The sequence below is a fragment of the Lissotriton helveticus genome, chromosome 11, assembly GCF_964261635.1.
Source record: "Lissotriton helveticus chromosome 11, aLisHel1.1, whole genome shotgun sequence".
Taxonomy (NCBI): domain Eukaryota; kingdom Metazoa; phylum Chordata; class Amphibia; order Caudata; family Salamandridae; genus Lissotriton; species Lissotriton helveticus.
Genome location: NC_136072.1, coordinates 905,638,073 through 905,652,697, shown reverse-complemented (window position 1 = coordinate 905,652,697; position 14,625 = coordinate 905,638,073). Strand labels below are relative to the sequence as shown.

Below are 14,625 nucleotides of genomic sequence, written 5' to 3'. Positions count from 1 at the left end.
CCATGTGGCACCATAGTCGACACCCACACTAAAGGTCTTTTAGAGCTACAGACACGTCTTGCCCCACACACTAAATGGAGGAATAATGCACAGCTGTGAGTTTAAAAGAGGATTCAAGCTGCAAAAGCACAAGCATAGCAACAAACATTGCTTTGTGCCAGTGTTCCAGGCGGGTGCCTTCTACTAGTTGCGCTGGTGTCAAGACGAGTGGCGGGTGTACTGTGCTGCAATAAGCAGCTACCAGTAGAGGCTCTTGGGGCTTCACTGACTTCATTAGTGAAGCAGCTTGAGTGACAAAAACTCAAGCTTTTGTAAGCCCGCACAGTGGCTCAGTTTGGTGGAAGCTTGTCTTTGAAACATGATGGGTGAATACAGTACGGTTGGCGTTGGACTACAGTGCATAGTTTCCTGACACTGTTATACTGTCACAATGAGTGTTTTTACTATGCTGATGACACCTCAAAACAGGCGGAAAATAAATGTGTTCATGATGTAAAACTGAAGAACTTCCAGGAAGTTTAAATTGTTAGGGAGTGAAAAAAGTGTGGCTAAACTGTGATTTAAAAAATTTTTGTTTCTCACACTTTTATGTTTTTTCCCTGCATTAGCGCTGCACTTGCAAATTTAATTTAATCATCTATTCTCCATCAATGCAGCCAAGGTTAAGATAGCAGGAAATGCTACAATGCTCAACCAGAAATGTCCTCTTATTTTCCTATAAACCACATTTGCTAAAGGTTTTAAGTGGATTCGAAAGTCCAAACGAGTCGAGTAACAAAGGCATGAAAGCTCTGCTCATTAAATATGATCTCCGGATTCAGTACTACTTGAAAAGATTCTAAGGGAGCATCATTGTATGTCTGTGCGAGTGTACATGTGTGTGATGTCAATGGTATTCAGCTGAAATAGTGGCTAAACCATGAGGTACTGAGGGGCTTGGCCACCCGTCCATGAAGCTCTCAAGCTCTGTGCCAGGCTGCAATTTACTGAAAAGAAGAGCCATTTGGAGGATGTATATCAGTTCCCAGCAGTGGGATCCCTGTAGGAACTTTTGCTGCTCGAACAAATCAGAGACCCATCTATGAAAGTCAGGAGACTGAGAACAAATGAAGAAGTAAGTGACTTCTCATCCTCCCAGTTGGCCGATCAAAGCTGGAAGGAGCAAGAGAGCTCTACCTTTAGTATAACGAACAACTGCAGTCGAAGCTCAGATGCTGGAAAGATCTTGTGTCCAAGAAGCATACCAGATCAACTGTTATATTCCATATAGGTACCATAATATAGGCCTCTGAAAACTCGTAACCCTTCATCTATATTCTCTCCCTACATTACACTTGTCACAGTTTACAGGGACTGACCTTTTACCTAGATGTTACACTGCATTCAGAACGCGGGTTTTCCCTTGTTCGAAATCTCATACATTATGAATGAGGGATTTTGGAACCATAGCAGGACTGCCATCTACTGTATAAAATCTATGTATAAAGTTCATGCCCGACGTCATCCTCAGGCAGACACAGTAATACAGCAAGGTAGGATCCATGGGGACACCTATGGGTATATATACATCACATCTGGTTAAGATAGACAGAGGAGAACGAAACTTCCCAGCCAACACACTGACCAGAGACGCTGAGGTTCCTGCATGCAGATGCTCTAGCTCGCAGTGGTCTAACATCCCTCGCGGGATGTCCAACTCGAGACCAGGACGGGGTCAGATAGTCTTTCACCTCAGGTAATGGGTTTGACTAAATCCTAGAGGGATTCTTGGCTTAACACCTGCACCCATGCTAGATGCACGTAGGTACTTCTAGTTAGGGAAGGCATTCTAGGAGTACGCATCTTTTATCATGTGTTTTATATACTCAAATGTATTCATGATTTTAGTAAGATGGTAGAACTATAACACCCATTTATGTTTATAGTTCTGTTAATCATTTATATCTTATAATGTCTAACGGTTATTGCAGCACATCTTTTCCACACCAGAATAATAACTGTTCAATAAATGTTTATTGAAAACGCCCAGCCGGTTTTATTCGGTGTATCTTTCCGAGACAGACTAAGTAAGCACAAGTGACTGAGCGAAAGGTAGTATATTATTTCCACGGTCCTGAGGGATCAGGGTTGTCATGTTCGAGGGTTGCCAAGAACTATTCTCTCCTTGGTAAGAGGAGATTCTAGTAGCACTGTGAGCTAGTAGGTACCAAAGGGCCAACATACCCGGTGGGGGTGATCAGAGTTTGTCTGACCCAATCCTACAGTGTATGCTGTCTAAACACGCAGATCCTGTATACATTTTTTATAGGAACTACACAACACAACTGCGATTGAACATTTGCTTGGCTGCACAGGAGTGTATTTGCTACTGGGGCAGTGCATGAGGAGACTCTGAGAGAGCTAAGGGCATAGGGCAGTGCATGGAGCAGCTGAAGGGGTTTACTTCAGCAGTCTGGCAATGCGATGTGGGTGACCAAGACAGTCAGTGAGATGGCAATGGGTTGAACAAAGTGGTACTTACCCAGAAGGGAAGAAGACTCCTTTGCTTACGAGGAGCTTAATCAGATCTGTAGATCATTGTGGCAGTCTTGGCAAAACTCAGAGGCAGGACTTAGGAGGAAGCAGCCTTATAATGGTCAATAAATGCCACAATACAGTTGTGGCAAGGCGCAGACCAATTGGGATTACTAAAACAAGCTATGGCATCGATTAGGATCTGACCAGATTGGAGCTATTCTTTTCCCTCAAAAGGTCCTAAGACCAAACAAAAGAGGTAAGACCAATCCCCACCAAGGCTACAAGCCCTGAGCAAAAGAGCAAATTTCATCTCCTGACTCGAGTGAGAGAGCAACGCTGGAGGAAGTCTCAAAGAAAAGAACGATATGCTCCTAATATTTCCAATCTTGACAAATAACTCTTTATAATAGTAAAGGGAAATAAAACCCTAACAACTGAAACAGAAATCCTGTAGAATTGCATTTGGAATGACCAGAACAGGGTTCTGGTGCTCCCGACAGCGGTGAAGGGCGATAACCTTGCGCTCAATGCATTGTATTGGATGATAAAACAAGGCTGTTAGACAAATATAAAATCACAGAATCAAATCAAGGATTCACAAGTAGGTACAAAAGTTTGTGGGGTGACCTTCGTTTCATGAGAGTCCTGAGAGATAAAGAGAGGATACAGACAGCTGCTAGACCAGACGAGACATACAACATGAAGGAGGCAAACCTCTGCTATCCCAAGCAGCGGAAACCATGAAAAAAGCTAAATAAATTAAATACAAAAATGAAGCATTCTGGCTCTGGGAATGCACACGGGCATGCCAAAACCAGCAAAACTCTGCATTTCCTATGAAAAAATGGACTGTACTTTCTGCAACCCGGAGCAAGAAGAGAAATTCTTCAGTGGTCTGAAGAAGTTGGGTACATGATGAAGGCAAATCTTAACAGAGAAAGGAGAGAAGTTGTGTATATTCTTTCTTAGATGTTTCAGAATGTTTTACCCTTTCTGCACTGGATGCGTATAAAGGTCTCACTTGGAGAATTGCACAAACAAATGGATCAAGCCTGAAAAGTATTTTTTCTGGCCATATTTTAGTGAAAGAGTGAATATCCATGTGCTTTTTTAATAAGTAATACATGGCATCCACTCACGTATATAGAGACTCTCTTAACAGTTGATCACTTATGGGAATTTACCTTAGCTGAGAAAGTAAGGTTCTTGAGGGCAGGATTCATGTTTACACTAGCTCATATTTAAACAGAACAATAAAAAAAAAACATTTGGGTGCTGCCTTATGCACTTGTGCTCATCATAAAAAACACAGCCACCAGTCACAGTGATATAGTTTGCTTTATGAAAGTGTGGCCCAACAACCAAAAGTAAACCCTTCAATGAACCATGTCACAATATGTGGGTGAAGGTTATATATTGTTTTTGCTTAAATCCATATTACTATACAGGTGTTCCCAGGCCCACTAGAGCAGCATGGACACTGAAGTCTTCAGTACTGTTATGTTCAGTGTACCATCCAAGTATCCTAAAATTCAAGTACTCAAATCATGTGAAGGGTCCCACAATTCACCCACCTAATGGACTACACAATGTTGTACCATAATCTGTAGGCAGCTGTACACTACCACACTTGGCATACACACCTGAAGAGCTCGCGAATTTCCTTAACTGTCGCCTGGAAGGGGATATTGCGTACAAGAATCTTGGAGCTCAGTTGCTTCCGGGCAGTTTGTTTCTTGCGAGCAGAGGCTACTGTTGGCCTTGGAGTAAAACAGAGGATGCAACAATTTTAGCATTTTGCACAGAAAGTCATGCTACAAAGAAAATACCTGTTTAGTGAAAATATGTATCTGCATTTACATGAGACCCTTTCTTTTCTTTCTATGTATGCTTTAAAATACAGAGTATGATTGGTCGGCAGAGACACCACACATGGAGTTAGTCTCGCCTCCCTTTTGGAAACCTCATTTATTTCTGAACAGCTGGAGCCTGTCGATCCTCTTCTCTATAAAATCTTGAAAAGGTGTGCTCAGTTTCCAAAACATATTCTACCCTTGAATCAAGAGGTTCTATTGTCTCAGGAACAGGGCATTGAGTATGATGGAGGGCCAGTAGCCTCAAAGGGGCCACATCTGTCCTCCACAATTTGTGCGTAATGATAACTACAGATTTTGTTTTTCTTTAAATACGATAAAAACAATATTTTTAAAAATATGCTCAGAGATATCGCTGAACATGTTATATACAGTTATAAAGATCCCATGGTGGAGTAACACAAACATGTAAACAGTGCCTCCTCCCAACACTCTCCTTGTAACACCATGCAGCCTGATCAGGGGCTGAAAGCTGCATTGTTAATACAGAGGCGAATCTAGGGAGAGCAGTGTGTGTTTTCAAACCACAACTTTTTGAGGCAGCATGTCAGTTGAGGAATAAAGTGGCACTGGCTAAAGAGAAGAGGCATGGGATTTCCCAGAGAAAGGCTTAAAACGAACTAGGTGGTGTCTTTTTTGTGCGCTCTACAGTACATGGAAGACAAACACTGATATCGATACATTCTCAATTAATCTACAATAATATCAAGGAAGGGGAGGGTTGCCATCTTTTACTGCAGTTCTTAGACTACATCCTTCTGTGGAAATGTACTGACCATGGGAGATGGCTATTGAGTAGTAGGTGGACAACATTTTTCTTCATGGACTGCGGGACAACCCTGAAGTGAGTAACATGTTACTGTTGGTCACAAGGACACAAAGCTATGTTGACCCTTGACAGTACAGTGATTTTCAAGATTATGCAGAATGCCTTATTACTGCATAATCAGACATTCAGCCAAGAGCTGAGGGAGTCAGAAGATGCCATAGAGGGCGGCTTCACCATGGTTGTCTTTAATAAGCAAGGATCTAATTTGTTTGAAGGCAGGAGTGTTGGAGGTGGTGCTGGTGTAGACAGGCATTGGTATGAGGAAATGTAGTGCTAACTGGAGTTATGTTCCAATTTCTTTATGGAAGACAGGGCCTTTCTTTGTAAAAAAATTATAATGGTCTGTTCGCGGAATTAAGAGGCACTGGTCAGTTCCTTTGATGCATGTGAGATTAGGCAAGATCTGGACAGTTTGAAAGAATTGAAGAATGTAAGACATTTTCTATCCATGTGACAAGAAAGTTTGCATTATAAAGTAAAATATTACTTGAGAGCAGAGCACCATGCAGTTTCAAGTTTTCTGCATCGTTGCCTGGGAAGAGTGTAGAGAACTACCAAGTAATGCATGTAAGAGTTAGCTTACTTTCTAAAGAGAGAACCGTGTTCACTGCTTGGGAAGGGCATTAAAATGTAGCAACTGTTGTGTATACAATATTTCAGATTTTACAAGAGATTTGAAAATCTCCACATACAGCTCTGCGGATGGACTCCCAGTGCTAGACTGAGGCTAAGAGGAAGCTATGCAGTCAGGTCTTGTCTTGGCAAGGGTGACGTGTAGATTCAAAATTAGATTGCTACAGAGGATGACATCTAGGCTGTCAATTTTGTGTTTCAGACAGCAGTGGATGTGATGAGTAAATATATTGAGAAAGGCAAGGAGCAGTTGTGGTCTGGTCTTCGATGTTCAATCAGAAGCTCAAGCCACTGAATATAACTACTTTTTGTTGTGTAGTCTCTTACTGGTAAATATTCATAGAAATCCCATTGACATCTGATTGCTAGAATGCTCATAGGTCACTATTATTTTATCTTCAACGAGTGCTCATGTCCAAATTAACTCCAAAGGCCACTCACTTTCAGCACTAGTGGATTCTTCTCCTTAAACCTTACAACTCCTACTGCAATAAATGGCTGGTAATTGGCATTTCGAAAGTCATAAATGAGTACTTCAATCTGCTTTCATAGTTGCAACAAGGAATGAACATGAGAGCAAATGCAGACTATCAGAAAATGGCTTTCAATATTCCACAACTATTCTCTGCAAAGGTTACTTCAAATTTGAGAATAAATAAAGCAAAGGTGGTGTGCCTAGGGCACAAGAGCAGGACCACTAAATGAAAAGCCAAGACGCTGTGTGTCCACTGGTGTCTTTTATACTGCTACGGTATTACATCTGGTCATGCCACAATACAATGTTTTAAAAAGCTAGGTATAAAGTAAACTGGCTTCCAGAGTAACATGGGTGATATAGTCATAAATTATGTAGAAAGATGTACCACTTACTTGATGGCTCTTTCAGAAAGTTTCACTTCAAGCTGGTGCTCATCAACAAGACAATGCTGTAAAAGAAGACAAAGGTAGGCACTTAAAAAGGCACTATTGAAGTCCGTTTGAGCCCACAGCTAATGACCCATTGATATTTCTACTACAGCTTAAAGGGCACATGCTCCTATCAGCTTCCTCCAACATACAGGGCCAAACAAGAGGCAAACTCTATATCCCTAAGCAGCTCCGAGCCAATGTTTCTGGATTAAACAAGAAACAGGCAATCCTACGTAACCTTTAGTAAAGGTGTTATTTTTATTCATTATGCCCCTTCCTCTTATGAGCATTGGAATTGTGTGGAACTTTGATTCAAAACTGAATACATAGCCCTACAAATTAAGGTGTAGGCTCGTGGAAAGTACCTTCCTCGACCAAACTGTTCTACATTACAGCCATTTCTAACCTCCAATAACAAATATAATCAGCTGGCTGGATGTAGTACTAGTATCTTTGGTGATGTCAGATTACACGCAACTATTCATAAAGGGGGGTGGTGATGGACAGAGTATCTGAATTAAGCAGAACACTCCTACCCAGTCAAAAGATCAGGGCTTGATCCATCACCGTTTTTTAGCTCACTGCACCATCCCAGTTCAGAACCTGGCTACATGCAAATTAGTCTGTCCCTGGCCCAGTGCATCATGGGAACAGGGCAGACCAAACTACCAAGCCAATTCTTTACTGGAAAGGAAACAAGCTTCCAAGGACCGGTTTCTGGCATTACAGCCGTCTTCGGCCCGGCTTGCTTGAATCCTGATGGTGCAGTGAGCAAGGGACTCACATCTGAGCATACCCTTCCACGCTTGTGGTGGCCAAAACGATTCATAAAGGGGAGTGATGATGGACAGAGTATCTGAATTAAGCAGAACACTCCTACCCAGTCAAAAGATCAGGGCTTGATCCATCACCGTTTTTTAGCTCACTGCACCATCCCAGTTCAGAACCTGGCTACATGCAGATTACACGCAACTGGCATTGTAATAGAGTATGTCTCTTTTTGCTACCAGCAAATTATGGTCAGAAAAGGGTGAACTGAACCAGTTTCACAATCCTTTAAGGTTGTACTGAACATCAGCTATCAAATTTGCTTCCATAGAGTATTGCTGAACGAATACACATGAGGTGGCTTGCATGCCTTCCTCGTACATATCAAAAACGAGAGCAGCCTTTTGGATGCAAAATACATCTGCTCCTATGGAGTAAGAATATAGTTCTGCAAGGAGTGGTGGACCTGAATGCCACAGTAAAAATTAAGTGTGATACATTTTAAAGACAGGAAAAACCCTGCAGGTTTTTGTGAAATTTGGTTTGCCACCTTAATTCAAAAATACACAAAGGAGGAAAACTAAGCTGTTTAGTGCAGAAACAGATCAGGAGAGCAAAATTCACTTCCATGTTGAATGACTTTACTCAGCTCGAAAAAATGTTTTTATCGAAACTCCAAGCTCACTCTACTTCCATATCTTTATTAGCTACCATACCATCTGCAGTCTTATGGGACGTATAGAAAGCACTCTGGCAAAACCTTGTAGATGAATGAAGGATGGAGACAAGGTTAATTAGACATGACAGCAAGCAGGATTATGACTCTTGTTTGAAGATTCACAGAACGTATAATACCTGGGTCATCAGGATCGAGAAGTAAGTGAAACATAATAACCTCTTTTCTACAGGGGGGGACACCTGCTGAAGGATAAGAGATTGAATGCAAATGAGTTCCTCTTCTTGAAGGGAAACTGATTTCACAAACACTAGCTAGCATGAGTGCTTGGGTTGGGGTGAGAAGACATACACGTTATTTTTTTTACCTGGACGTGCTTGCTTGCCTGTAATCTTGTAGGAATTGCAGGTCTGAGTAGGGCGCCTACACATTGAGCACAACACATTTAAAGGCAAGGTACAGGACAGAAATTACAATGTATTAAGAATGATCATCATCTCTTCCTATGTTTTTTTTAACCACCTCAAGGTCCTAACCTGTGTTCCATACCGCTTGGATCTGGGAAAACGATACCACTGCTGACTCACCCTGGTGATTATGGAACTTGGAGGCATGGTTTGTAAAGTAATAGTATAAGAAATTGCTAGTAGGTGCCTCCCACAATCTGCATGAATTAATTATCAAAGAGAATTATTTTAAAATTCTTGGCTGAAGGAGGTTCTGAAATTGAGGCATTCAATTTATCAGCAAGGGGTATTTAATAAATAATGCCCCCTTATTTTCCATAAGAAAAGTTATTTCACTTTCAACAATCCTTTTACAGAACTATCCAGAGATCTTTTCTTTTCATGCCTAGGAGAACCGGACTTGAGATGTGGGACTCTATATCTTAAAAGTAGCTACCACCTGCCATGGAGGTGTGACTAAAGATACATAGGGCCCGATGTAGGTCACCAAATACCGGTCGGTAACGGCCGAATTCGGCCGTTACTGACCGGTATTTGGTGATTGAGATGTAGGAGGCAATATTTTGCACAATCTGTACATTTACCGAATCGGAAAATTTACCGATTCTGCAAAATACCGAATCGGTAATTTTACCGATTCGGTAAATTCCAGATGTAGGTAGCACTGTTTACAGTGCTACAGGCCTTCAGAATTCGGTATTTTACCACCCAATCCTATTGGGTGATAAAATACCGAATACAGGTGTACATGCACAGCTGTGCATGTACACCTGTGCCATGTGACAGACAGACATGCCCTTAGGGCATGTCTGTATGCCACATGCCTGTATTTGGGGTGCTAGAGGGTGTCAAAGTGACACCCCCTGCACCCTTGCTGCAATCGGTATTTACCGAATCGGTAAATACCGATTCGGTAATGCCCATCGATTCCTATGGGCTTCAATGCCCATAGGAATCAATGGGCATTACCGAATCGGTATTTACAGACTCGGTAAATACCGAATCTCAACGATTCGGTATTTACCGATTCTGAAATACCTACATCCCCCCCCTCCATTTTACCACTTCTTAAATACCGAATCGGTATGATTCGGTATTTAAGAAGTGGTAAAATTAAATTACCTACATCGGGCCCATAGACTTTAGCTTAATGTCAATGCTCTTAGTAATTATCGGGTATTAGATAGGCGTAAAATACTCAGTGAAACTCTACAATAATCACTTACATAAAGAGGGCAACTTTGGCCATAAAAATAGGTGGTAATGTATTTGTTGTCCGATGCACTGAAGTCGCGGGGATTTCCCGTCTTGTGAATAACTGCACTTTGAGTGTACGCAATGTGAAGATCCACTTCTTGGAAACCAGGCTCTGAACCACCATTTTCTCTTTAATTTAGCTATAGAGTGCATAGAGATTGGTGAGTATTCTATGTTAGGATCCGACAAAGCAAACATTTCCTCTAATGAGGCCTTAAGTTCTGACACAGTAGAGCAGAAATCTCCTCTGCTGCCCTCACTAGATTTAAAGCCAGGATGAACTCATTACAGCATTTCGTCTGCCTACACATTTGAAAATAGTGAAACAAACCTAGTCCAGATGTCCAGCTGAGGGAATGCTGTAAGCAGATGGCCTACAACCTCTTGATTTATTTGCATGGCGCAACAGATGAAGCGTGGAACTGAGCTTCATAAGACACCCAAGGGGAAATCCTCCATATGGTTAACTATGAGAAAAAAGGGTGCGATGGGGGATATCTCCAACTGAAGAAGATGAGATGTAGTGAAAAACTGAATATTACAAGTCAAGAAACCGTACCAGAATCAAACTGATCATCTGAGGTGCAGATGGAGTATCTCTTGTGTCAAGTATGGCCTCACCCATTGATATGGAGAAGTCAAAACCTTCCTGTAATGATGATGAACTATAGCCACAGACCTCTGAATTGCTCGGCTAAACAAAGTGCTAGAATTGATTTCTGGCTTTTGCTCCTTACAGTCTATGGAAACAATCGGGGTTTTGTAAGGGGTCTACCCATTGCAGAGTTTTCAAGGATTCCAGCAGGACAGGGATTTTCTTGATACTCAATTATCAGACTTCTAATGGGGACTCTCTCCCTCCCTCCCCAGAGCAAGAGCATGGGGGATTTTAATAGGGAAAGAGCAGGCACAATAAATACTTCTATAAATACTAGCGGGTTCAGACAACCAATAGAACATGGGTGGAAACATTGTCCATGAACCAAGAAAACCCCAAGGGAAAAGTTACAACGCAAGATGAGACAAGTAGAATCTGTTCTGAACAGATGAAAAATACTGAAATGGCCACATACTTTAAACCATTATGGTACTGTTCAGGACAGATGTAAATACAATGAATGGCTCCTTGCATGGTTGTAATTGATGTGACGCTGAAGTATACAAACTTGTAAGAGAAAGTCATGGTCCCTTTTTCTCGAAGGGAATAATGAGTTACAGTCCACGGAAAATTCTACAACTACACCTCTTAATGAGTTAGCAGCAGTGGAAAGTTACCTCCTGTGCTCTGAATGTTTACCATTGACGTTTTGAGGGACAATCAATTGGACTGTGGACAATAATGTGATGAATGAGACTGAGATGGTATTTTTTAAATGGTTATAGCACATCCACTGTATTAGAGTAGATGTTCATATACATATTAAGTTCTACTATACACTCTGGGACAGAAAATGTATGGAAACTGAAGACTACAAAGTAAGTGCTGCCAGCGTCCTGCATTCTGAGATTTCTTCTTACAATGTAGTGTCAGTTTCAGTGAGGCAGCAGTGTTCTGTTAGTGACAGGGAATTCCAACACATTCAATAATGCATATGTGCAATATTAGTACTAGTAGCTGCAAATTCTTAAGACGTGTCATATATGGATCCCACCAGCTATCCAGGCACCACCCTTTCCCTGTCAAAGCCTCACATTTTTCTTGCAGGATAGTTCTCACCTGTAGCTGTCGAATGGCTTTCTGCGCATGCTCTGGCTTTTTGTATTCTACAAAGCCAAATCCCATGGATAGCAAAGCACCTGAGGGGAGAAGGGATGCATGAGATCACAGCGTCCAAGGGAAAAAGGAAGAGGGTAACAGCAGAGAACCAAACACAAAAAAACACCAATTTATAGAGAAAGGGAGACCATGGACAATGAGTATTGAACATTTCTTGGAGCATATAATGTCTGAAGTCCTCACCTTGTAGGCAGTTCTACAAAGCATGTTGTAACCACCCCAGCAGGAAAAAATAAGAAAAATAGCGGGGTGTAAATAATCTGGTAGGAGAATCTTTCATAACTTAAAGAACAAAATCTCCCTGTGATTCACTGGTATCACAATTCAGAACTGTTTAGAATACAAGGACTCGTCAACAGAAAAATCCAACACATCTTGGAGCTAAGACCCCCAACAGAGTTCTCGTAGATATGTCGTCAACAATCCATAAGAGAAGACAACCTCAAAAGTGCTCACTTATGGGGTGTGAGTACACCACTCAAAAGAAGGCAATCTCTCAAGCCCTAACCGATAAGATTAAAGAACATCATCCAGCTGTGACTGATGGAAAGTTGGCACATCACTAACAGCAGACAGCCTCTAATTAATAGTACGTTGACATGATATTCATGATAGACAACCTGTACAGCCCACTCTGATAAAATAATAATACATCACTTGAAAAACACAACCTCTCAAGGACTTACTGATGAAATGATTTTATAAATTTTTTAAGAAAACTCAAATCAACAACTCTAGAGACACAGCACATTGGTTGAAGAACATAAGTGAGCATGAATGGGAATGTACAAGGATAAAACAGCATCATATTTGCAATTGATAAACACACCTGGAACCCCAACCTCAAACAGCACTCGAACAGCACCCCTTGTTGACTGACATTTTTGTTTTTTTATCCTTGTACAGTGTTCTGCTGCACTCTACGTGGTCTCTGCTATATAAATATCGAACATAGATACCACTAGACTATATTAGGTTGAAAGACGAGTCAATCATGGAAGGAGTCTCATTAAATAAGAGCAATAGGAACGTCATTAGCAATAATATAAAATGGAAAGCATGACAGAGTGTATAAGAGCAACGTTTTTGGGAAAATTAGCTCAGGTCACATTTTGGATTTCTGAATTAAGAACTGCAACTGTCATTATTTGACTTTATTAACGACTTGCACGGTTGACCCATTTTCCCACCTCTGCAATACTCACCAGATTTATCCTTCTTCTTTGAGATTGTGCACTTCTTCACAATTCCAACTTTGGAAAATGTCTGTTGAAAGAAAAAGGTCTTAGCTGTATCTTTATTTTCTAATGCTGATTACATATGTAGCTGTTGAATAGCCCTTCCAAAATTCACCTGTCCACTCTAAAGTGGTTGTGACCAGTACGCTCTCAGTAAGCAATGCTGACCCGGCTTTCTTCTACATCATGCACTTGCCAACCTCCTTTTAATCACTTTCTACCTTATGAACCTTTGGTGAAGATTAAAACCATCATCATATTGAAGTGAAATACAATAACAGCAGTAGTTACGAACACACAGGGAAACAAAAACATGAGTTATCTTCAGTTGAGTCTCCAGGCACATGCTTTACGGCAAAATTGAGCAAATGTTCATTTTAATGGTTAACACAATTAACATAACAATTCGTTCCTCACACTACAGACGTTCTCCATTTTAGTTTGACATATTTATGCTTTCTGAACATATACAATACGCTTCAGGTGATGTAGATTCGTATGTTAACCTCATCCATGCTGGTGACGAGCTCAGCTCGTCATGGAGTACAGTTGAGCGCCACTCATGACGAGCTGAGCTCGTCAAGGCCGTTGGAACGTTCGCACGCGGGGTTAATTTCCCCGCTGTGCTGAACGCTCTAAAAACGGGTGCGGCCGTGACGAGCTCAGCTCGTCATGGGGGCAGCTCCGCTTTGCCTCATGACGAGCTCAGCTCGTCACCAGCATGGGAGCACTGCGCATGGCCCCTTCTTCCCCCGCACAGGGGGGGAAAACAACCCGAAGCAAAGGGGTTAAACAACAGAAGGCACATAATGCCTATTTTGTATCTTAGCGAAATAAAGAACAGGAGTAGGACCCATAAACCACGTCGGAACTAGGTAGTGTATGCATATAGAAAAACAATGTTCCAACAGGTTTCACTTTGAAGAACAGTTAAACTTGCATGCAGACTGCATTACATAAGCAAGAGACAAGGAGACTCAGTAAAGATGTTTGAAGGCTGTTAATCGCCAAGATTACATCAAACAGAATTGCACAAGGGCATACAGTTTAAAGCAGCACTGTACAGAAGAAATCTTGTGACAACCCGAAGGCACTTGGTGTGTAGTGATATGTACAAGTGAAATAGAAAATGACGACGCAAGTGAGCAGTGTGAACGCGTGAAGTGAACAATGGTGAAAATATATACAGGTAACAGATATCCAAATTAGCAATCATTATTTGTCATGCTCATTCGGATCAGAGCCCAATGATTTCGCTGTGGTGTCGACGACGTTTCGGCCCTCGTTACTTGGTGTCGTCTTCAGGATAGGGTTGTCAGTTCAATGGAGTGCTGTGGGAGCAGTAAACGATTGAAGAATCAGGCAGGGTCCGCGTGAATCCGTTCGGAGGCAACTGCGAGTGTGACACCTGAACGAAGTCCGGCAAGTGGTAGAAATTAGTGGTCCTGTCCGGTCAAGGCCGCGCCTGAATAAATCTTGGCGGCTCGCTGTGGGCTGAATCTCGGGTCCGGGACACGGCAGGCAGGAGCCTGAGCACCGAACGGATTCACGCGGAGCCTGCCTGATGCTTCAATCGTTTACTGCTCCCACAGCACTCCATTGAACTGACAACCCTTTCCTGAAGACGACCCCAAGTAACGAGGGTCGAAAAGTCGTCGACACCACAGCGAAATCATTGGG

At 41.9% G+C, this 14,625-nt stretch overlaps 1 protein-coding gene across 1 annotated transcript in view; it reads right to left on the bottom strand.

Annotated features, from left to right (window-relative positions):
• Window positions 1–14,625, bottom strand: part of RBM19 (RNA binding motif protein 19) — a 461,658-nt gene that overhangs the window by 220,783 nt on the left and 226,250 nt on the right. Inside the window, exons 18-21 of the mRNA XM_078667139.1 lie at window positions 12,913–12,973; window positions 11,648–11,727; window positions 6,724–6,779; window positions 4,161–4,277 (exon numbers count right to left, since the gene is read on the bottom strand). Coding sequence (XP_078523265.1) covers window positions 4,161–4,277; window positions 6,724–6,779; window positions 11,648–11,727; window positions 12,913–12,973 — 314 coding nt within the window. The remainder of the gene's footprint in view (window positions 1–4,160; window positions 4,278–6,723; window positions 6,780–11,647; window positions 11,728–12,912; window positions 12,974–14,625) is intronic.